The following is a 25659-nucleotide window of genomic DNA, read 5'->3' on the forward strand; positions in this document are numbered from 1 at the left end:
AACAAGTCTGTAGAATACACTCAGTAGTTAAAACTTAATGCTTGTTTTGACTGACTCTGACCCAACACCAGCAAAGATGTTTAACTTCTACATACTGCATTGCATCCAGTTCTACCCAGCCAGAGCTAATTCTTAGTGCTAAAACATTTTTGAAATATAATCAGAAATCATGTGAGATATAACAGGCATTTTAAAATCTCTGTTTCATTTCTAGTCAAAACACTAGAAACCCACTATGTAAAATCCAGAGTATAAAGAATGCAGAGTAATAGACCAGGAGTTCTGTGGAACCTGTAAATAATCAGTGATTAGCCCTCTCTGAAACTATAAAACTCTGCTGACAAAGTAACAGAAAGCAGAGCATTCCCATAAAGTGCAAGCAAAAAGAGCTGCAGTGTTTAAATTGGATCTCAGTTAATGCAGTGACAAACAGTGGGGAGGAAAGCCCCAGTTAACCTGACAGCACCAGGCATCAGATGACAAACTTACATGTGTAACTCCTTCTGGCTCTTTCATTCAAGCCTTTAACCAAATTCTTATACCAGGTTCACATACAAAGCTCAGTATTTCTAATAACTAGGTAGATGCTAAAATATTTAAGGTTTATAAGACTTGTTCTCCCTTCTGTCTAGAACAATTTTGTCCCACTCAAGGGGCTGTGTATCAGCACCCCTCAACAGTGTGTATAGCACTGTTCTGTAACAGAACTATTGCCATTTCACTGGCAACATATTACATAGCAACTTCTGCACTAAGCAAGCTCAACTCATTTCAACTTCTGCACACAGCAATCAGAAATGATGTCCAAGGAAAAATCAAAACTAAAACAGTACTATGGAGTTATCCTTCCCTGAATGCCCTCTCAGCTTCTGCAAATGATGGCAGTAACCCTTAGCAGCTGCTGGCATCCTCCAGCACCCCTTCTGCCTTGAGGCATGCTTAGCCCCTACCAAAGAAAACAAGCAAAAAGAACCCACAAGCAATTCCATTTAATGAATACTCTTCAGGTAAGTATACTTAAAAGTTTTAGTGCAGCCCTTAACCTCATACAGGATCATACTGAAAATGCAAGACCAACAAAATATGTAATTGGAAAATACTCTGACCACTGAATTCCAATCCCCTACTACTGCAGGGCTCATTATCCTATTTTTGTTTATAAACTCCACCTTAAAACCATGGAGTTTGCAACTATTCCTCAGAACAGGGCAGGAAGGGCAGCTCTGGTGTGTTTTGCTAGGCTGGGTTGCTAAGGAAAGACACTGAAAGCACTCCCTGCTAAATCAAGTTTCTCAACTAAGGAATGCTACATCATATGTTTGAGCTACAAGGTGGAATCAAAACCCAGACTGCCTCTCCAGCTAAATTAGCTATTATCCTTAAATATCAGCCTTACTAGTTAGACTCTCTATGTTAACAAAAGGTACTTTAGAGGAAAAAAAGTCCTCAAAAATGACAGAAAGTAATGTTCAACATAAACAAAAATCCCCACCCAGTAATATCACTTTGCTTTGAAACAGAAAAAGTATTTTCATTATTTATTGAAAAGGTTTTACAAAGACATAGAAAGATTTTTAAATTTGCACCCACGGCCTTTAATTCACACAAATCACATTTGGACAGCCTAACTTCCAGCTGGGTATCTATCCCATGACTGAGCTTAGCACCTCTTATCCAAGAAGCTATTTTAGAAAAAGCAGAGTAAGTGTACTTAAATCAAACCTGCACAAGGACAGGCTGCTACTGAAACTGCATCCTCTGAGGAAAATTCACGTGCTTATGTTACTGGGTTGGCACATACAGCATCTGCACAGTGGAACATGCAGCAAGTTGCAAATCTCCTGGGCCTGCAATGTCTCTTGATGACTGTACAATAATTTTCATCACAAAATAAATTTAGTACCAAAGCACACCATCCACAGCACTAGGAGATTTTTGTTCATCCACAAACAGATGGACACTACCTGGCAGACACATCACAGTCTGCAACATATTGAAGTTCACAGTTAGCAAAAAGGGAGATAAAGCCCCTCAAGTGGAACTGCAGTAAATGAGCACCCAAGGCTGGCCTGTACCTTTTTTCCAACAACACAGTATTACATGTCTTAGTATTTTAGTTAAAACACACTTGGATATTTGACAGTCCTGTTGATCCTTGGACTTGTGTACACAGCAACATTTGTTCAGTCACTTACCCCAACCACACAAGTCTTTACAAATCAATAAAGCCAAGGGAAAAGAAATACTGCTAATATGTAGGAAATCTGGACTTTGAAACCAACATTTCATCTTTTGGAAGAAAAAAAGGAAAAACAGTGATTAAGTTTCAAGATGGTGTCATCTTTTAAGACATCAGTAGTAAATACAAAAATACAAAACACCAAACAGAAATTAAAAGTTCAGTCAGTTTGCAATGCTCCCATTCACCCTACCAAAATTCCTCCAGGCTCTGCTTCTAGGAAACATCTCCTAAGATTCCAGCTCCCAGCAGACACAGGACTCTCTCATGTCAGGACTGCAAACCATCACTGATACAGTCTTTTGACGTAGATGTCTTGCAATGCTCTGCATCAAAACATTCTTCAGACTCTGTTAAAAAGTTTTTCCATCTTAAAAAAGCAAGCAAAGTAAGTGATCATAAATTCTAAAAAATGTAAATACTCTTTCTAAGTTAAGCTCTTTTTAAAACAATACTGGAAACCAAAGAATCTGCTTTCTCCAGTATTTTGGAAAGTTTAGTGTTTGGCCATATATGCTTTAAATGACACTCCATTTAAATTTCTCTGCTTCTAATGTAAATTCATTTATTTTATTTGCATATTTTTGTAGAGAAATTCCTGAGTTTTTTTGAGAGACTGTAATCTGATTTTCGCAGAAGCAGTTACAAAAGCAGCCCTTCAGTGAAAGCACAGACTGTGAACAAACTACTATCTAGAGTCTGTACCTAAGATTTTCAACAATGCCATCAGTTCACCCCTAGAATGGTCAGTCAAGTGTGCAGTGCTGACCTGAATGACATAACCTTGCTTCTATACACAGTCACTACTTATGGGCAGCACCACTTACATGAAGATGTTTTACCCACCCCTGAAACCAGCCCTTGCATAAAGACAAGCTTCTGCTCTTCAAACTAACCATGGGCAGAAAGTAGCTGAGTGATTTAGATTCAACATCTCCTTGGCCTAGGAGGAGCAATGTTCCAGCATTTGAATTGTTGGGTGTTTGACAGACAGGATGGGGAGGTAGCAAGAGTGACAACAGAGGAATTGGATACATTATCCCCCTTATAAATGCAACACAGAACAGTCAGCTCTCCTGTTACTGATTATCATCAATGCTGAAGATAAGCCAAGCATTTGGGGATCTCTTGAATATTCTTTACTCCTGGCTCAACTCTTACAAACACACTGTGTTCTTTCACTTTGCCATTTAGCAGCAAAATTAGCCATCATAAATCCTTTTAATTAATGACAGCAGTAGGCCATGTTACATTATAGAGATAGTGCCTCCAATTAATCATAACATTACACATCCAAGAGTCTTTTAAGACTAAGCAGTTTATAACTGATACTTAAGCTCAAAATTTCTGTATTTTAATCTGCATCTACTGTTCCACTTTGTGTATTTGTACAGCCCATAGCTGGAACTGTGATAATCAGATCATACCCACTAGATAGATCTTGGTTGTAGTTTATGACAAAGAAAAGGTGAAAAAAAAGTTTTACATCTCAGCAACCCTTTTACCTGCATATGGTTTCACAGCAATTTCAATGATTTCCAGTTTTTAAGATCCAAATATTTTTCATCAGTAGGCAATTGCAACTGATTAATTACTTTTCTCTAATTCTCAAAATTCTTTTAGATGTTCAAGAATAAACAAGTCACTCTACACCTGCTTTATCATCAATAAAAGCAAAATAAAGGCTTCTGGACAGATGTATCTGACCTGTTGAAGATTTCCTTATTGTCAGTACAGTCCTCTGGAGATGGGTATACTGACCATAAAGATAAACTCCAACTAATTTGCACCTATGTGTTTAAATTTAAGTTCAGCAGATTCTAGCTCTAAGGGGAAACCAAACACCTAGTGCCTAAAATCCAACTTAGTAATAACTCTGTAAATAAAAATAAATTTCTGTTGATTCTAAGACAACTGACTGAACTGCCAACAACCACCTAGTAAGTCAGTTGTCTAAAATCTAGCTCCAAGAAATATTGCCCATGGCAATGCCTATTTATTTTACTGCTCCAAAGCAGAGCTTTCCTTATGCTGAATTTCTCTTGGACAGGTTAATCTTTGTGCCCATGCAGAGAAAAATATATGCAGCCAAGTCACTGTCAGCTCTGAAAGTCTCAGCAGATTTTGTAACAGATGCTAGTAGTTTTTTTAGAAGTTCTACCACAGAATATTTACTACATGTATTAATTAAAATCTAACAGTTGTGGCCCAAATTATTCCTTGATAAATTTAAGCATGTAAAAAGCAGCAGTGTAGTTAGGACCTCATTATGGTAAGTTCTTACTATACAGAGAAAAGGGACCTCCTGCAAAGAGCTCTGTTCACCCCTTCCCATTCATCAAAGGCAGGTTCCAGGGACAGACCTTCATCTCTGGAATGAGGTGCCCAAATATGGAACCTAAATTTCACTTTGCTACAGGAAGTGTGACTGTGTGTACTAACTGGCAACAGATTCTCTTACAGGTTTTACTGTTCATTGTGCTGTTCCAGGCCTGGATCCCAGTCCTGTACAGCTACCAGATATTCTCAGCAGCCTTAGATCTGTACTCAGCTTTTAATCACATGTAATAACTTTCTTGCAAAAGACATCACTTGAGTTAGAAGAATGCAGTGATGACAGTTAAAATGAAACCAACCCCGTTGAGTAAAATGCCATAGTTATTTTCAGAGATCTGCATAAATAGCAGCTAATTTGCAACTATATCCTTCCAACTCAAAAAAGTATTTTCAAGAATTTGATAAAGTCTTTTCCATGTACAACTAGGCTCTGAGAAGAAAAGAAAATAAACAAACAAGTATTTTATTTCTTTACAACATCAAGGGATGCTGAAGTCAGGTCCACGGCCCTTGTTGCCATATATGATTTGCCTTATCTGATACAGTCCTGACTGCTCAACGTATTTGAGAAATCATTACAACGTGAATACTCAGCTGCCAAACTTCTCATTTTTAAAAAATACATTAAAGAGTTCTCGTTTAACTGAACACTTTAAGATTGTGCTGGGTGTATGTGGCAAGATTTTCAGACGATGGAGGGTCAGGGCCACAGAGGTGGCTTCTGTGGGAAGTTGCCAGAAGCTTTCCCTACAGAGTTATTTCCCTCCCAACAGAGCAAATGCCAGCCAGCTCGAAGATGGACTCACTGCTGGACAAGGCAGAGCCCAGCAGCAGATGCTGCAGAACCTTAGGGATAACTTACTTCAGAAGAAACAAAATATTTCACAAAAGTAGTTCTGTCCAGGGAAAAGTGAGAACATGAGAGAAACAACTCTGCACACAGCAAGGTCAGTGAAGAAGGAGGGGAAGAGGTGCTCCAGGTGCCAGAGCTGAGATTCCCCTGCAGTCCATGGAGGAGGAGGTGAATCAGGAAGAAAGTGAAGCTCAGGAAGGAGGGAGGGGTAGGGGGAAGGTGTTTCTAATATTTGTTTTACTTTTCATTATCCTGCTCTGATTTGACTGCTAAAAATCCCCAGTTCAAGTCTGTTTGGCCCATATTGGCAATGGGGAATGATGTCTCTCCCTGTCCTTATCTCAACCCTCAAACTTTTCCATTGCACTTTTCTCCCTGTCCAGCTGAGGAGGGGAGTGACAGAACAACTTCGGTGGGCATTTGGCATCCAGCCAGGGTCAAACCACAACAACTGAAATTAACTTGTAAACTATGTTGGGAAATGTATTTATTTCAATTGCCACAAGCAAGTTAGTTTCTTTTAAAATAGTGACATCTCAAAGCCCTTGTCATTAACTAACCTGGACTTCCAAGTTAAGAGCTTTTTCTATTTTACTTATTCAGTGGGAGATCACAGTGTAAGAGCTTTACTTACACATTGCCTTCTCCACTGGAACATGACAGGAATGTTATTTCCATGTGGCTGACAATGCAAATAACCAGAGCAGCAGAAAGCAGAGCTGGAGTTCATAACTTTACCGGAAAAGAAAACTAGAACAAATGAAAATCCTCCAGACAACTGGGGTTTTCAACCATTTCCCCAAGCACTGCAAGTCGCCAGCAAGAAAGCAAATGACCTTGCAAGTTCTTACATGTTAAAACTAAACTAGAATCTTATGTGTTACATGGGAATCAAGACTCAGAACTTGACAGCAAAGGAAATTCCAGAGTGATTTGTCAGAGCTTAAAACCCATTAATTTTAGGAACACTGATGAACTAATCTTCTCTCTCTGGCAAGTGAACACATTCTACTGCTCTCCAATAAACTGAGCCTAAAGTTTACCACCTTCTCCCTGAGGACAGAGATGAGAATCAATCTTATCTCAGTCAAGGATAAATGCTTTAAATCTCCTATCACTTCCACCCCTTTAGCAGAGTTCACTTCAAGCACAAATACCTCCACTTACACTAAAAAAGTTTTACAAAATATCTGCTAAATATTTTACATCACAAATACAAACTCATTCAAAGTGAATGAAGATGAAAGTTTAGGTGTCTCCTACCAGAGCCAATACAGACTGCTTTCCAGTATCCCTTCAAGTCTTCCTATTGCCCATTTCCCTTGGTAAATGTTTTAATGTCATCTAAAATTATCCATCAGTCCTCAATGGTCCTGTCTACACTTATTCCCAAGCAAGAACTGCCACCTACAACTGCCTGACACTCCTGCATCGTATCCAGAAAACCAAGTAGTTCAGCATAAAGGCAGCAGGCAGAACAGTAATAACTTGTGTGCACTGGAAGTGAATCACAGAACACTGAAATATTGTTTAAAAGAACATTTTTGTAATTCCTAAGTTCTCAAATAGCAAAATTAATGTACACAATCTTAAATGAACTTTATTTGTAAACTAAGCAACCTCCAAATCAGATCTACTGTCAGGCTGTCACTATGGTTCTGTGTGTAATGAATTATCTTAATGAACTCACAAGAAAAAACTTCATTAGAGCTTTTCTTTTGGTTAATCAAAAGTAACAAAAAGAACATATTGGTAACATTTTGGTTATTCACTTGAATACACAAAAGATAGGACACAAGGGAAAGAAATGTCAACTATAATAGCAAAACTTTCAAAACACAAAGGACCTGAGAAACAATTGTTGGGAAATATGTTTTTTCTTATTAGACATCTGAAAACAAGCATATATTATATGCAACTTCTTATAAAGCTTTATACATCGCCAAATGTACCAGAAAATTAATTCCCATTATAAACACTTACATGAACATGACATAAATGATTTTATCAAATGCACATAGACAGCTTAGGGACATTCACATCAACACTGTACTCATACCTAGCACACTCTTAAAAGAAAAAAAAACCCAAACACTTTCAAAAGCCCAAATATCTCCCCTAAAATATAAACCAATATTAAGATTATCATGAACAAATAGAGAACAAGAAATTACCACAATTTAATCTAATATCAATCTCTATTGAATATTCTTTGAACACATACAAGTCAGATGACTGAGGACTGGTTTTCTGTTCCCCCCATGAAACACTCTCTTATCATTTCCTGGCTGCCATTTGATATTTAACTGGCAGAGGGTGGGTGGGTGGAAAAGAATTCTTTTTCTAGTTCAAGTATTTTAGGAGAAAGTCATTGAGTGAGGAACACCACATTTTAGGATACAAATTTAGCCTGCATCATAAAATTTATTACTAGACTAAGGCAACTTCCTAGCCACACACAAGAGAGAATTTAGCATTCTAGTTCAACAATTTGCAAGATGAATCAACAGCCTGGGGGAGGAGGGAAGACTTGTCTCAAAACAAATTACAATTTTTCAAAATTCTGGACCAGCAAGCTTACTGCATTAGGAAATATTAACAAATGAAGAGAAGACATTTCCTCATTTGAATCATTTGTATAATTACATTCATTACATTAACAGTCAGCTTGAAACATGCAGACAGCCCAAACATTCTAAATACTAAGAAGTCCTGAGAGTTTGCCCTGTAAGTCTGCACAAAAACTCACAGCTCAGAGCATGTCTTCTCATACTCTTCCCTGCAGAATAAAACAAATCACAGGAGTTCTTGTTGAGGTTTTGGATATGAAGCTGTAAACTTATTCACTGGTCTGCAGAGTGTGCTAAGTGAAGAAGGGCATCTGAGAAAGCACAGACACATGGGGTTTTTCTATCAAGCTATGCAGATCTGAAATAAGGCATGAAGAACCACAAAATACAAAGATGCAGTAATAATGCCTGCAAATAAAGCAAGCTGTGAGCTCTCTGAGCTGTGAAGTTCCATTTCAGCTCTCCCTGCAAAGTTTTCCTTCACACAATTAATTTGTTTTTAGTAAGCTATTTTTAAAAAGATCACCTACAAGCTTTAAGAGCAGAATTTGTGGATCATAACACTGCATAATGGATTCAAATCTGAGCAAGCAAGGTTTTACAGCTACCTTCATGCTTCAGCATAGCCTGTATTTACTTTTAAAAATGAAACAGGAAAGCACTGCATTCTCAGACATTCACCTTCTTCCCATCTTCCCACTAAGGACTGACAATGACAGAATACAACACGATGGATTGTCAATACATCGAATTTTTACATTCTATGTTGCATCTTTCAAAATTTTCTCAGAGGAAACTATTTCAGTCTGCTTGGATAATTCACTGAGCCAGTATTTAACTAAAGGAATGCAAACAAAGGTTATGAAAACAATAGTGTAGTCTGTTACTAGACTCCAACTGAAGTTTTCACATAAACAGATGCCAAAAGTTATGCAATTTACACTGCAAATGTAAATCTCCCAGGTAAAAGTGCAGCAACTGAACTAATGTAAACTCGACCCATGCTGCTATACGATAAGGACAGCCAAATGACAATGCAATTCTTGTCTGTCATATGACAGTTATTTTCAGCCAAGTAAAACTAGTTTCGTGTTTCTAGTATAGTAACGACTTCATGGCACATAAATCCAGGCTGCTTCAGCTGAAAACCATTAGTCCTCTTTCAGATTGTCAGGTCTTAAGGAAAATTCTGTAGTCACATCAGGGTGTAGCAGACAAAACTTTGTGCAATGACTCATTATATGGGAACGTTGGTCTTACAAAGGTTATTTATATAACAGGAGTTCCATTTGAAAAACAGTGTGTTTTAACATTTGCTGCACAGAACTCTCAATACTATCTGCTTAGCTGACAGGCATCCAAATCCTTCAAAAGGTGTCATCATTACATCCAACAAAACACCTTTCTAAAAACAGCCACTTTTTAATTTCTCTTCTTAATATTTAAGCAAATACTTGTATTTTATGCAGAAAAGATTTCTTACCATTTGTAAGCCATAACTGGAGACTGAAAGCTAATTTAAATGACAGCTTAAAACAAAAAGGAAAATGATAGAATAATTCAGGTATGAAGAGACTTCTGGAGTTGATCCAATCTAATCATGCACTAAAAACATGATAAAAACTAATTAAGCTGAATCAAAATATTGAGAGTTTATATCCCTGATAATTAGATAAAATGTTAAAAAATGTTATAAAAGAAGTTAGATGTGCAAATTGACTTTATAAACAGCTCCCATTCAAATTTTGCTTCCCCACAAAGATACCTCAGCAGCATTATTTTCCACCCTTTTGCTAAGAACAGCCTCTTTGTGCAGGCCATTGCTCCATCTCACTGTAAACCTGAGCACAGGCTTCCGCCCCTTCCCTTCTGCAGGCACTGGCACTTTTGTGGTCTCATAGTAAACTCATGAAACTCATCCAGCTGAACACCCAGCTTGGCAGAAAACTCACAATTACTTGGCCAAGTAAATTCTAATGCTGGAACAAGGTGGCACTGGGAAAGTGCAGTTGGATGCAGAACATTCTTTTTGTCAGGACATTTACTTCAGTGCACATTTGTCAGTGCACATTTACTTCATTTTGGAACTGCAGAATCAGTCCCTTTACTGACCCCCTTGATCCTCTCTGCCACAAGCATGAATGCAGGAATGCAGAGCAGAGCCTACAAATAAAATTCAAATTATCCTAAATAAGGACTAAGTCAAAAAAGCTTTAATATTCTTGCTGTTGCTCTAACTTTTAACTGTATCACAGGAAGCACAGAAAGAGAACTAAGCCAAACCAACCAACCAACCAAAAAAAAAAAAAACCCTGTGCCATTTAAAATGAAAGGAAATTAAAACTCCACCAATGTAACAAAAAGACTGGTACATGAAGCTTGGTAAAGCTTTTGGGAATTGAACACTGGGGATGGGGATCAAATAATGTGCAAGAAGGCTCAGGAACACCTCTTTTCCTCCCTCTCCCAGGCACCCCATTAATGGGATCCAAGAGATGGGACACAGCTTCTTACCTGAACCCTGACATTAGGATGGAAATTTTAAGGCCTTTATAAAGGAACAAGGGATCAAAAAGTATCTTGCAAAGCTGAGGTAAATGGAACAGACTTCCCAAGGCTGATGTGCTGGTCTAACACAGGCCCCTAAAGCCAGGAAATGACTCCTAACTCTTGAACTTCGCTTTTGTATTGGGGTTCCTACAAAACAAGTTACATCTGAATTAATTCCAGGCAATGGAGCAGAAGCCTACTATCAGATATGTCCCTAGCTGATGGGGCAAGTTTGTACAACCCCTCTTTCCACTCTTGATGATGCATTATTGCCAGCTCAGAAACAGAGTGAGTGTGACATATGCCAGAAAAAAACACATAAATCTGGCAACTGGGTTTCACCATTTCACACACTTTTAGCAAGTTCTTGGTTTAATTCCTCCCTCTTGTTTCTTATCAAACATTTTCTTTCTCAACTTCACAGAACTCTCTCCTCATTCAATTGAAAAAAGTCTTACCCAGAATCAAAGTACCTTATGATCTAAAAGCTATTACAAATGATAGTGTCAGACTGCTCTAAACAGTTCAGTTTCAGAATTTACTGAATTCAAACAGTTGTTTCAAATAAAAGCACTTTCTCCCTATTCTTATCAAAACACTGTTTCCCCAGTGTTATTCACATCTCATTCTATGTTGAACACACCTACTCTGTATAGCCTTGATTTCCATTAAGTGTTCACAAACAGCAGTGAAAGATAAGGATTTCATTTTCTTCTTTGAAGTGGCACAGTATTTACCCTGAATGTGCCAAAGCAGCCCTACACATCCTACATTTGAAATTCTGCAGCCCTTTCAAGCTGGGTACATAACCCTTAGAACCCTGCGAGGCCACAGGAAACTCCAGAGCTGCTGGTGGGGTGTCCACTCTCCACCTCCTTAGGAAAGGGGAGGATCAGATTTAATTTATCCTTTCCAATAGTAGAGAAAAGCAAAGACAAAGATAAGATACCACAGGTCAAACAACTCTGTATCTAAACTAGCAGTGTCTCACACCAAATCTATTATTTATGTAGTACATCCAGAATATGATTCTTTTTACTGATTTTCTTTTATCTACAGATCAGAACATACCAAGTCAGTGGTATAGACAGATTAATTAATAATCGTTACCTTTTGCCTTCAGAACCTTATACACAGTTATAAGACTCTGACAAGCTCATTTCAAACACTACAGAGAATATTTAGAAATAAGTGTTCTTTTAAAAGTTGCTATTATTCAAAAGAAAGGTTTTTAAAAAATAAACAGATTCAGTATGGGTATATGGGCAGCAAATCTCAAAAGAAGCTATGTCAAAGGCAATTTCAACCACTAGAGAGCTAGTGATGAATTGATAAATGGGAGATAAACTTTAATATAAACCACATTATTTTAGTCAAAGAAATTTATCTTACCAGAAACAACATGCCACCTCTTCTTTCATTTTGAAGAAAGAACACTTCACATGTATAAAAAGACTTTCATTGCTATAAACTGCAATGAAAATGTTTTGACAATAATCCTGATTCAACTTTATTTGCCAGAAAGTTCTCATGTTAAAAAATAAATAAATAAAACAATCTTAGATTACATACCCCACCACACTATGATATGCCAACAATCTCAAAAAGCAGTTGTAATTTAAAATGAGAAGAACATTGTAGAAGATGCAGAAAAGGTTGACTGTTATCCCAGGTTTCTTTCTCTTCCACAAAACCTCAGTCTTTACAGACAAGATCTTTCTGACTCCAGCAATCTCAAATATGATTTAAGATGGGCCAGTCCTTATATGCAAAGGCACTTAGGCACGGAAACAACTAAAATGCAGTAGCAGACTAAAATGCAAAATAAAAAAATACCAAATGAGCAAAAAGAAAACTAAAGAGACTGTACACATCTTCCTTAGTTATTCAGACAAACTGCATATTGAAATGACATTTACAGTAGTCCCAAAACACAGTAGTAATTTCCACATAATAATAATAATTTGTTAGATGAAAAAAGAATGTAAAGCCTGTGTCACCTACAATGAGTTCAAAAGGTGTGCTAATACTTTCAGGTTTGTGTTTTTCTTTAGTAGTTTGATATGATGTTCATAAACACCAACTCAACATGCAGGTTTCTACCATAAATATTTTGGAAATGGATCTTAATAAATGAATCATATAGTGAGCTTCAGCACATTATTACATGAGAGAAGGTGTTTTGGGACAGACATGGTCTCAGCATAGCTTTTAACACACTCAAATTGAAAACTCTGAGAAACAGGGAGATAGGATCTATTGTCTAATATCTTTTTTTTTTCTCTTTAGTTCTCCATTCCCAAACCCATAATTTACATTTCTCCTAACTATGGGGTACTCTTAGGATGTCACTCAAGTTACCTAAATTCAAGCAGTAATACTGAAACAAATTAAACTTCTTCCTTTAAGAAGAAAGCCCAACCACAAACACACACACAAAACCCACAACACACAGATGTGCATATTCATATACTATGAATCAGCTAGAACAGAACACGGTTTAAAATAAAAAATAATCAGGCAGAAGAAGGACACAGAGTTCAGTTGTTAAGTACTCACATGTTACTACTCTATGTTACTACACCTCTTCACCCTTTCCAGATGCAGGCTGGCAGCCCAGAGCCATGGCCACCTGCAGTACTCACCACCCAAACTGATGAGATGCTCATAAGTTACCGGGAGCATTTTTCTTATAAATCACCCCTTGGTAAATTCCATCTCACGTACTCAGCTAAGCTGGAGAACAGATCAGAAAACTGTGTCACAATGTCTCAGTGTCTTCAAATTTCATATGCTGCAGAAAAACCCTCCTACAGTTCCTGCAGCTGCAGCAGCAACAGCAGCAACCAAAGGTATGAGAGGAGGAATGTCTTTTTATTCTATAGCAAATAACACACATTGCATTGAAGCTCACCTGTTTATCAGGTTTACTGAGTACATAACATCCATCAGCAGGGATTCTTTGGAGATTCCTGTCCTGAACCATCTATCTAAGATTTAGATAGCAAGTTTGATTCTGTATCATTAAGAAATCTTCATATCAACTACACACAAGAGCAGAACCACCTTAACCTTCTCTGCACATGTCCTGCAGTCAGAGCTACCAAACCACTTTTCTTCCACAAACACTGGCTCTGCCTTTCCAATAAATACCAGTGAAAACCAAAGTCTTTGTTGCTCTAACCATATAATTAGACATTATCTCCTTTCTCTAGGTGTAGCAGTGGCACAGCAGTTCAGTGGTGACCCACAATACTCACAACCTGCAAAAACATCATACAGCTTCCCATGAGAAAGAAGACCTACTAGATTTCTTTACATTGGTACTCCAAGTAAGTTTAATTTAGAAGATGATGACAGCTATTTAGATTTAGGCAGGCTTCTTTCTTTTTCTTAAGTAGATGAGAAAATAAAACAAGAGGAAAAGAAATCCCAAGAACATAAAAATCACTCCAAACTAGAGCAGAAATTTAAGCAAGTGTGTAGGACCCAAAATGGCACAGCAGACTTGTAATTAATGTTCTGCCATGCCACTACATTTACTACAATCACATACAGTATTTAAGTTTCTGTGTAATACATACTTAGGATTACAACAAATTGTCTAAATCTGTTTTCAGAATAAATTCTTTAAAAATGCTAAGATTTGTTCCTATTTTGGTCACCTGCTGATTGTTGACAGACTGCACATAGATACAGCTCCTGGTACCAGGCCAAATTTACATTTAATCTGGGGAAAACAAATTCAGCATGGCTTTTTATCTGTATGTTGAAGAAAACAGGAGCCAAAGTTTCACTAAACCAAAAACATGTTGAACATAATATGTTGGCATGTTATGAAAGTGGCACTAAGCAACAAGAACCACTGCTAAAATGGAAAAACTAGATTAACTTTTTCGGCTGATCTAAGAAAGAACAAAGTAAATTTGTTATTATTAGATTACTAAATTCCATTACCATTTTTAAAATAAAAGGTAACATGATACCTGGCCTTTAAAAACAAGAGTCCTGCCTTTAAGTTTCCTACCTTTGCTCCTCTGTGTAGTGATACCTAAACTGCCACTTTCACTATATACATGTTTGTGACTAAATTACATTCATTCCAGTGTAAAATACACCTGGTGCATAAAAATGCTGCAAATAAAGGGAAAATGTCTTTTTCTAAAGACTTTTTCATGTCTTAAAATGTCTCTATTTAAAGACCACTTTGATCTCCAGTTCTTTCTCATTGTAAGTTCTGCTGCCTAGTTCCAAATTATTTGAATAAGCACCCACCTCTGCTCCCTCCTACCCCTTATAATCCATGACACCTTTCAAACACACAGCACAGCTATAACTACATGTTAGCAAGTCTATGAGTACAGATCTTAATTTTTTTAAGACAGTAAATGTGGTATTTTTCAATGCATACTTATTTGTAGTTAATTCTGTGTTGACATTTTAAGTGACATAACTTGTATTCATGTTGAATTTATTCATTTTATATGCACAGTACAGAATATTCCTGATATATAACCACCTGCTCATGGAAGAAGTAAGTCTAATTTAGGAAACTAATAATTAGCATTACAAATGCTATCTAGTGTGGTGGCACAACTGTATCATTTTCAAACTGCAACTGAGCATATTGCCAGCAGAAAAACATTCTCTTGAAATAATCACTTTCTCAAAAATAAATAACTCAATGCAGTATTACTGAGTACTTAATATGAGCCACTAAAGCAACAGACAATACCAAGGTGTGTGGGGAAAGGGAATCATACCTAACACACAAAGCTAAAGCTCTTCTCCAATCAAGGGCACAGAAAGAAACCACATATCAAACAAAACTTTGAGCTACCACATAATTTTAGTTGAAAAATGGTTTATTACACCTCAGCATCAGTCCCAGAAGAGTAAAAAGTTTCCTATATTTAAACCACAGCACTGTCCTACTCAAGCAATTTAAAATTTATTTCCATAACAGAAACCAATGGAAAATCCTTCAGTTTGGAGTTGATACTGAGATGGATAAAGCTCATCCCTATCAGAAATGTCAGGTTCCATCCAGTACCTGTTACTTCCAATAGGACTGAAATTCGCAAACCTCCAGGAAGCAGAAGGAAGAACAACAGCAGTTTTTCAAGATGCTTTATGGAAGCAGCATAAGACTCATATAAACCTTAAGGACTATGACAGCAGACATTGAAGACCACTTTTGTTTTAAGCAGGTTTTCAGAAATCTTCTGTTTTCCAGATTATGTTTATTCTGGAAGCTATTTTTATTTGAAAGAAGGATGCTTCCAGAACATAGCAAATACATCAACAGAAAGAAAAGAACCAAGACCTTTAAAATTTAAGAATATGGATAAGGAAGGAGGAAAAAATAACAAAAAAAAAATAACAAAACAAAAAAAATAACAAAAAAAAATACCAAAAAAGAAAAGTCTACACCCATTTGCCAGCTGGTGTCTGAGAGGGTCACACTTTTGGGACACTCTGCATTTTGATCAGTTGCTTTCTCACAATGCCATAGGATATATGCAGGTGCTGGCAGCCAGCACTCAACTTTTTTTTGCCTCTGACTTCAAACAGGAGGCCCCTTTCCAAATCTTTAGTTATTTGGACAACTCCATGCAGAAATTAATTGCCATTTTATCAAAGGTAACAAATTGCAACTTAAAATAAAACTTACACACAGCACTAAGCTTGAATATCTATGGCTTAGTTACCAGCAGATTGTTACTATATACAAGCCTCCACTACCAATCTAGCTTCAATTAATTCATTCTAAATGCAGTGTCAGAACATTTCCATTATATTGCTGTGTGATTACAGGAAAAACCAAACACAACACACATTACAGGTAAAGTAAGAGCTATTAGCTACATTATTTGAGACTCACATCTCTGCTTCAAGAGGTAAAAACATTTAATCTCTCCTGTACACTGCACTCATTTTTATAATGATCTTCCATCAGAACTTTGGCAAAAGATATGATGGAAGAGGAGTAAAAGCCTCCAGTCTCACACCTACCCACTCTATTCTCTGCTATAACTTCCTCAGTAGAGCTAGAACAGGTCACATCAGGTATTGCAATCTGATGCCATGAAAACAGCTGCTTGCACTCTTATCATCTCAGCACTGCTGGATGCACAGTCACTGCAAAGAGTCCCTAGGGGAGATGTGGGTGACTGTAGGTCAGCAGCAGAGAAAGTCAATAAAGGAATCACACGGAAAGAATCAGCAGAAACCCTCAGGATTTGGGGTGTGGGCACAGAGAGCAGCGAGCTCTGCCCAGCGCATCACAGGGGCAGAGTGAGGCACAGGCAGGCCTGGATGCACACTGGCACTGGCGGCTGCATCAAAAACATCATTCATCCTCCAAAGCAGAAATTACAAACGAAAGGTATTCAACTTTGAAGCCAGATTTAAGCTAAAACATCATTGGTTCTGAAGACCTTGTAGAAGGCTTAAACTTCCAAAGGAAGATTTAGAGAAAGCCTTTAAAAACCCCTACCATATCAATGCACAAATAAAGCCACCACGGCCCCTGTCCCTTAGTCCTCATGTCACAGCCCTGAAACCACTCAGAAACACCAGCTCACCTCTGCTTCATCCCCCGTTTGGCAGCACTCTACCGAGAGACCTGCCAGCATTAAGAGCCCGATTCTATTTCCCTCTCATCTCAACTTTGCAAGGAACGGCCCAAGCCGCGACATCCGCGTTCTGTCTGCAGAGACCGCGCTAGAACCGAGCCGTGCGCGCCACTGGCACCTGAGGGGAAGGAAACCCAAACCCTGCAGCAAAGTTTATTCCTGCCAGGGGAACCCCGGCCACGGCAGGCTCAGGCTGTCACCGCCGTCAGCGCCGCGGGCGCAGCGGAGCGGCCGGCGGGGACACGGACAGGCCACCCCGGCGGAAGGAGAGCGGCGGGGAAGGGACAGGCTGCCTGCCCGCTCCCGCCGCTGCACCGTCTCGGAAGGGGCTGGAGAACCGGGACAAGCAGCCATGGGGCGCGGGAGATGCAGTGCCCTCACCGCTCCCGCCAGGCCGGCCCTGGAGCTCCGGCCTGCGGAGGGGCAGCGCGGCGAGGCGGGTGTCACGCAGGTCCCGGGGAGGTACAAGGCCCGGCCCGCCGGGCGCGGGTGCTCGCGGCAGCGCCGAAGGGTGTTGGCCACTCACCCACGCAGGCAGATCCGCGGAGGAGACGCTGAGCCGCACCGCCTCCTCCTCGTCCTCCAGGAAGGCGAGCGCCCGGCCCAGGCGGGAGCTCTTGCCGCCGCGGTGCCTGCGGATCCAGAAGAGCCCGCACAGGGCGATAAGCACCCAGCTGAAGCTCAGCCCCAGGTAGCCCAGCACATACACGGGGAAGATCAGCACGAAGCTCCTCGCAAACTGCGACACCAATCCCGTCACGTCCACGCTCAGCAGCGGCGGAGGCGACTCCGGCACAGGGTCCGCAGCCGGCGCGTTCTCCGCGGCGGGCTCGGCGGCGGACCCCGCGCCGGGGGGCTGCTTAGCGGCTGCCCCGCTCATGCTACCGCAGCGGCGGCTGCTACTGCTGCTGCCGCTCCTCCCGCTGCTCCTCCTCCTGGGGCGCTGGCTGCGAGCGGGCAGGGGGCAGGGCGGCGGCGGCGCCTCCTCGCATCCCGCGCCCGGCCCCGCTCACGGCGCTCCGGCACCACCCGCCGCCGCTTCCGGGCCCGGCTGGCCCCGCTCCGACCGCCGCTGCCGCCGGGAGGAGGCGGCTCGGCCCCGGCCGCCGCTATTGGCGCCCGGCCGCCGCACGAACGCCTCTGCTCGCCGCCTCCCCCGCCCCGGGCAGCCTCTTCCCCTCCCCTCCGCCGCTCGCTCATCCCTCGCTCGCAGGCCTGCCCGGGAAGAGCGGGTTCGCCCTGCCGCCGGGACCCGCGGCCGCTCGGGCCCACGGCCATGGGGAATGCGGGAAGAGGAGCGCGGCTCTGGGGGACACCGCAGGAAAGGGGCTCTCGGTGGGTGGCAGGAGCACAACGAGCGTGCCGAGGCGTGTGTGCGTTTCCTCATGGGCAAAACACTCCGTGTCCCGTTCTCTTCAGTCACTTTTGCGGCTGAGTGTTTCTACCTGTTACGCCCTTCGATAACAACCTTCGTGTCTCGCTTTGTTCACTGTTGATGGGTGTTATTAAAGGAGAGACTGATCGATGCCTCGGAGGAACCAGACGCTGGTCACTCCGCGCCTGAGTTACAACAGGTGTTTCCTGAAGTTTGGCTCACACATCCTCACATAAAGCTGCCTCCTCTGTCATCCTGTTAACACACACGAGTACCGAGGGTGGCACCCACTGTCTTGGGATTTGTTAAACCGAAAAATCTGATTTTATAACAGTTTTGTGTCCTGTATCCCTTTAACATCTGGTTCTTGCATCATTCCTCCCATCATCTCTTTACCTTTTCAAGTAGCTTTGATGATGCAGTCACGAGTTTCATAAGAGGCAGCTGTTGCTTTTCCTTAGCTATCAGGTCCTAATCAGTTTGCTGGTACACACAGATTAAACTCAGCATTTACCAGAAGTTTGTGAGTTTTGAGTTTTTTTACTTTTTTTCTTCTTTGTTTTCTCTTCTAATCTTTCACTTAGTGGGAATAAGGATCCTTTCTCCTCTCTTTAGATGCCACTTTTCACAAAATGTGTAGGACTTTGAGACTTTATATTTGCAGGCAGTGAAGAGGGGAGAATTACTTTAGCCAATAGGCTGAAAAGTTATGAAAACACACACAAGTGGACCAATAGAAAAGCTATAAAGCTTCATTTTCTTAGAAAGTGAAAGTAACCTCATCTCAATTATCCAGAGATAGGGAAAGTCAAAAAGGCAATGGCATCAAAGGAAAAGTTGTTTGCTTAGTGTGTCACAGCAGAATTGGAAAAAGAATCCATATTTTGACAACTGAATGTTGTGTTCTGTTTTCTCATCTTTCCAAAATCCCTCCAATCCTGCCATCAGGCTCAATAGATCACTCTAAGCTAAAACAATTTCTGGCCATAGACTCCTGCTGTTCTTTACTCTCTCTTTACCACTGACGCTGTATTTACTTCATCTGTGTATTTAGATTACTCAGGATGAATATTCAGAACAACCAAATGATACAAAAATATGTAACAATCAGTGATTTACAACTAGGTGGTAATCCAAGCTTTGAAATTATAATTTAGTTTGGGTCTTCTAGAGAACTCAAAACACCTGCAGGCTGTAACTGTGAAGGAACTGAAGGAAGAGCACCATAAGGCTCTAGGAAAGTTTGTGACTTTAAACTGAGGGTATCAAATATGATGCTGTCAACCCTTTAGACTCCAATGAAATTAACTACAGTAAATCTGAGTGATTTTTTGCATTTATTGAATCCCTCTTCTAATTATTTACTCAGCTTATAATGTGACTTTATTATCACTCACTCTTGAATTTCAGTAACACCTAGTACAAATGGTCACATTGTTTGTTGGCTCCCTCCATTACAACCAACACTATTAATACTCTCATTTTTTCAAGTCTTTTGTTCTCAGCCTTGGAGTCCATTGTACATTTTATTTCCCTATCCGGCCTCACAGTGTCTGAGTCAGAAAACAACTGTACCACAAATTAAAATGAAAATTCAAAATGAGGGGAAAAAAGTGGTTGAATTAATGTGATATTTGGCAAGTAACACTTTACCACAAGCTACATATTATTCTGCTCTCATGTATGTCCAGCATGTATTTTGAAAATGAGCTGGATATAGAATTTAGAGAAGTTCCTCATACAGTCAAATTTAATGGAGAAACAAAACAGGAAATAAAAATTAATCTTGTAGTAGCATTTAGAATGACAAACATAATATAATTGTAGACCAGGCAGCCTAGCACTGGTCCTGCACAGAGTAATTTATTAATCAATGTGGAAGTTTGATTAATCAGAACTAGAAGTGGGTGATTGTGTGCTAATCAAAGAGGAAAACAGAGGTAAGACCTTGTAGCATGAATTTGATAACGTTTATCTGTAACATCAAGGGGAAGTTCTGATAAAGAGTTTTCCACTGACTTCTAAGAACCTTTGTAGATAACTCACTTGGGCCCACACAATATTTTTATGAAGAAACTGGGTGGTATGAAATTAGCATAGCCATTGTTGTACAGAGACAAAAGAGTCTTGTTAAAATCAAGATATAAACTCTGCTGCTAGGTGATAAATTAGGGTTAGTTACTTCATTATAAAATTTATAATAAAATGTTCTAGATAAACACTAGTTATTTGTTTATTTGAATCTTTTGGTGCGGATAAAGAGTTTAATAATTTGCTTAAGAATCTTGGAAATGTTAATTCACATATTTCCTGATACTATACTTTAATATTTAAAAATGTAAAAAAAAAAAAAAAGTAAAATTTAAAAATATGTAGTTTTGAAAGGTAGTCTTTTGTGCATTAGGGACTCCTGAAGACAATAATTTATGGCCCAGAGGTTTCTCTGGCTTCTTCTCAAGTATCCTCTAGTCAATTGTATCAGCTGCACAGCTGATTATATTTATTTCATTTAGATTATATTTATTCTTTCCATATCCTGCTTTTTTCAGGCCTGTTGCATTATTAGAATTTCAGTTAATACTTTTTTATACCCATTCTCAGCCATATGTGTTTGCCTCTCTTGCCATGATGATTTGTTTGTCAGTAAATACCAGCACTACTCTCCCAAAGAGCTTCTTGAAAGATTTTGCTTGTACATAATTTTTGACCATGAGAAAAATTGGGAAAATTCAGTGTATGTGGTAAAAAAGAAAGCTGATTTTTCCCAACTTCTTTAGAGTTCACACATGTTTTGGAAGCAATTTTAATTGTTACTCCATGACCATTTACAGTAACAGTTTATTTCCCTGAAGGATAATATATGGTATTACTTTTAATTTGACCCAACAGCATTATTTCAGTCTAATGAGACTTTTTTGCTATTGAAGAGAAATCTTTATTGAATAGAAATCTGAGAATTTTTGCTGAGGAACATAATCCTTAAAAAAAATTGAATTATTAATGAAAATATAATTTACATGAAATTTTATCCTAGTAGATTCTCATGATGGAATACTCTCTACTTCTGTGTTTGATTTTATGCAGCTGTTACAGCCTGCTCCAAGTTATCAACCCTAGACCATAAATATTTTTTGCCTGCTTCAATTTATCTAATATATAGCACAAAGAGGCAAAAGACTCGAACATACCTGAGCTTCTGGTTGAAGAAAAACCATGTATGTCTGATCCCTGCTATCACCCAGGCTGGCTTCAGTTTCACTGAATGCATAAATTGTACTCTCATGACAAGATCCTCAAATATTTATTGTTACTGAAGACAGAAATACTTTCCACTGAGATGTGTTTCTTAACAAGTTTTCACAATAATTATAGTCTCCTTTTTTCCCCTCATTGGATTCTTAGGAGTTCAAAACTACAGACACAAACTTTACTGCAGTAATCCACATTTTTGCTGTTTTTATTTATGAACCTGAAGGACTAACAAAGCATTTTGGTACTTTGCAGATCATTTATGCATGTCTGCTGATAGAAATATTTTAATTTTCTTCTAATCTTCAAAAGGCTTCAGCAAAATGTGGTTAAAAAAAAGGTGGTGGGGGGGGGAGGAACCCTACAAAGCCTAGATCCTAACAAGTTCATTTCTTCATAAAATTAAAAAAAAAAAAAAATTAAAAAGTGTTTTTTTTTCCTAATAACAGAAGAGTCTTGATTTTTAAGCCTGGTGTAAAATTGCCATTTGTCCCTCCCTTGCCATTTGAAGGGTAATATTTCCAGTAACTTTTTGGTATAATACTGTGATGTGTCATTCCACAGAGGTGAAGAAAAATGCAATAATGCTTCACAGGCTTAGAGGAACATCAGCAGATATAAACAAACAAATAAAAAATGTTTATTACTACAGAATATAAAAAGCTGTGCTATTTTATCTTCCTGTTTTCAGATATTTTATCTTCCCATTTTTCAGTGCAGGTAGAGAAGGAGATATATGTACCAAGCCAGACAAGAGAAAAACCTGTAGATGCTAAAATTGTAATAAAATTCTCAGGGCTACCAACCCCCTTTTTTACAACACTTTTCTTGGAAAGAAAATCTAGGGCATCCTTTATGCTGGCTTTACACAACAGATATGTGTCATTTTATTGCCTGTATTCACTTGAGTCTAACACACATTTTATAAAAGGAGTCAAACCACTGGTATATTAATTTTCTCCACTACATTGGTGACACACTGTCGTTTATTTTAATACATGGTGGATACATTTATGTATGAACAAATTTTAGTATTGTTATTCCAAAGGTGCTATTCTACCTTGTATTCTCATGCAGCAGTTAAACTTCAGTTTGATCCCTATATTTAAGATTTGAAAAGTTTTTTCCAAACCCTCTAGTGGCACTTTCCCACATCTGTATTTTTTCTCATCTTAGAGATGCCTGACTATCATAGAGATGCCTATACCATCATAGGGCTAAGAAGAAAAGCTATTCACAGCTAAAACTGGTATTTTATTATTTTTTTAATAGTAAATACATATGCATGTTCTGAAGAGTAGACAAGAGAAACAAAACTTGAAAAAAAGCTGCTTCTTCTATCCAGCCTTTGGCATCGCTGTCACATTTGTTTATTTAATTATATGTATTTGCTATATTGTTGTTTAAAAAAAATCCAGTGAAAAGGTTGTTTTTTCCTTCAGTATCTATACATAGGACAGCATTTCTGGAGAGATCCCTTCCTAAGCAAATGCCTAGTTCTGTATTATACAACGTCACCACTACAGCTAAAGAGCTCTTTGAGGTAATCCAAGATGGCTTTTATGCCCGTTTTTATATGTTCAAGGAAGAAATATATAAAATCATAGAATTACAGGAAAGTTTGGGTTGGAAGGGCCATTTAAGATCTAGCTCCAAGTCTCTTGCCATGGGCAGGGACATCTTCCCCTAGTCCAGGTGGCTCAGAGCTCCATCCAACCTGGCCTTGAATGCTGCCAGGGATGGGGCACCCACAGCTTCTCTGGGCAGCCTGTGCCAGGGCCTTACCACCCTCACTGTAAAGAATTTTATCCCAATATCTAACCTAAACCTACTTCCTTTTAGTTTACGTGCACTCCCCCTTGTCCTGTCCCCACATGACTTGGTAAAAAGGCCCTCTCCACCTTCCTTGCAGGCTCCCCTCAGGTACTGGAAGGCCACAACAAGGTCACCCCAAAGCCTTCTCTTCTCCAGCATGAACAATTGCAATTCTCTCAACCTTTCCTTGTAGGAGAGGTGCTCCATCCCTCTGATCATCTTTGGACTGTCTATAAGAGGTCCATGTCTTTCTTCTGGGCACCCCAGGGTTGGGTGCAATATTCTGGTTGCAATATTCTCTACCAGAGCAGAGCAGAGGGACAGAATCCCCTCCCTGCCCTGCTGCCCACGGGGACACATCTGGGTTTCTGGGCTGTGAGTGCCATGGCTGGGTCATGTCCAGCCTCTCACCCACCAGCCCCCCCAATCCTTCTGGCCAGGGCTGCTCCCAATCTGCTCATCCCACAGCCTGCATTGAAATTGGGGTTTCCCAAACCAGGTGCTTATAGATTATTATTGTTCTGCTACAACCAGATAAACAATCCATTAGAAAGGTTATAAATATTTTAGTATCCATAGATGTTTATATTTAATGGATACAATTTAGCCCTTAAAAGTCATACTTACATTTAATGGTGTGTTTGGGCTTTTTTTTTTTTTTTTTGGGTTGGATTTTTGTGTGTTTTTTTGGTTTTATTATTTCCAAGAAAATATCAAAATTTTTTTTTGTTTTTTTTTCCTCATAATTGCATCCTTGATTTACTTTTCTTCTATATGATAAAGGAAAATATTTCACAGTTTGGACAAGTAGAAACTTTTACAAAATTTTTATTTATTCTGGAAATATGAACACAAGGAGAGATATCATGGGTTTGTACCTACGCGTCAACTGACTATTTAAGGCCAAGTATAAAGGGTTAAATTTTATCTCTGAAGTCAGCCACAAACTCCCATTGAACTATGGCAAGAATGTTTCTAAAATGCAAAAATGTATCTTCCTTTGCTTTCCGCCCCCAGTAGTCAGTTTCCTAAAATCATCAATATTAGCTGTAGCTGCTACATATTAACTTTTTTTTTCACACTCTGAAAACAGGGAACAAAGTTAAAAGAACCCAGAGAAATTTTCACTTGCTCTTTTAAACTGCACGTGTTAATGGGTTGTAAATATTTCCCGTGAAATGGTACACACCTTTCCTGCAGGCAACCGTCGAGCTCATTCCAGGTGTGCTCGGTGAGCTGCCACTTGTGCTTTGTTGCAGAGATCAGCTCTTGTACTTGTCACTGGGGGAATATTATTAGCATTTTAATTTATTTATACAACTCTTCTTCATACCTACCTCTACCCAGCACCTGTCTAAGTGGCAGATTAAGCATAGCACCCTTCTTACAGTTTTTTTGCCCTGCAGTAATTATGCACAACTTTATTAAAAGTGAGTCAGCCATGACGAGGGATGGTTTCATAATACACTTCACCTGGAATAGGTGAGTGCTGCAGAGAACAGCAGTGCCTGAGGGCTGTGGGGATGTGTCCCCATCCCCAGCTCACAGGGGCTGAGCCCTCACCTGCAGAAACCCAGCTGGGCAGCAGCTCAGCTTCACAGAATGGGTCAGGCTGAAAGGGATCACAGTGGGTCACCTGCTCTTTCCATCACAAGTCATCAACTCACCCCTTTTCAGCAATGAGGTGATTGATGTACTGCAGTTAAGGAAATTAGAATATGACCGGTGGGTCATCTGGTCCAACCTCCCTGCTCAAGTAGGGTCGCTCCAGAGCACACGGCGCAAGATTGTGTTCAGATGGTTCTGGAATATCCAGTGAGGGAGACTCCAAAGCTTCTCTGGGCAGGCTGTTCTAGTGCACGATCACCTGCCCAGTAAAGAAATTCTTCCTCATGTTCAGGTGTAGCTTCTGTGCATCAGTTTCTGCCCATTGCCTCATGTCCTGTTGCTGGGCAGAGCCTGGCCCATCCTTTTGACCCCCTCCGATAGATATCTATACATTAACGAGGTCCCCTGTCACTTGTCTCCCCTTG

General features: G+C 39.6%; 1 protein-coding gene across 4 annotated transcripts in view; it reads right to left on the reverse strand.

Annotated features, from left to right (window-relative positions):
• Positions 1 to 18253, reverse strand: part of ESYT2 (extended synaptotagmin 2) — an 80595-nt gene extending 62342 nt beyond the window's left edge. Inside the window, exon 1 of one of the 4 annotated variants that reach the window (XM_014269782.3) lies at positions 17714 to 18253. In XM_014269782.3, the coding sequence (XP_014125257.2) occupies positions 17714 to 18067 (354 nt within the window). In that variant the 5' untranslated portion in view covers positions 18068 to 18253. The remainder of the gene's footprint in view (positions 1 to 17713) is intronic. The other 3 variants (XM_074553322.1, XM_005480409.4, XM_005480410.4) reach the window with 3 other exon arrangements.
• Between the last annotated feature and the right edge of the window lie 7406 nt (positions 18254 to 25659).

This window comes from Zonotrichia albicollis, chromosome 1 (assembly GCF_047830755.1).
Source record: "Zonotrichia albicollis isolate bZonAlb1 chromosome 1, bZonAlb1.hap1, whole genome shotgun sequence".
In the NCBI taxonomy this organism is placed as follows: domain Eukaryota; kingdom Metazoa; phylum Chordata; class Aves; order Passeriformes; family Passerellidae; genus Zonotrichia; species Zonotrichia albicollis.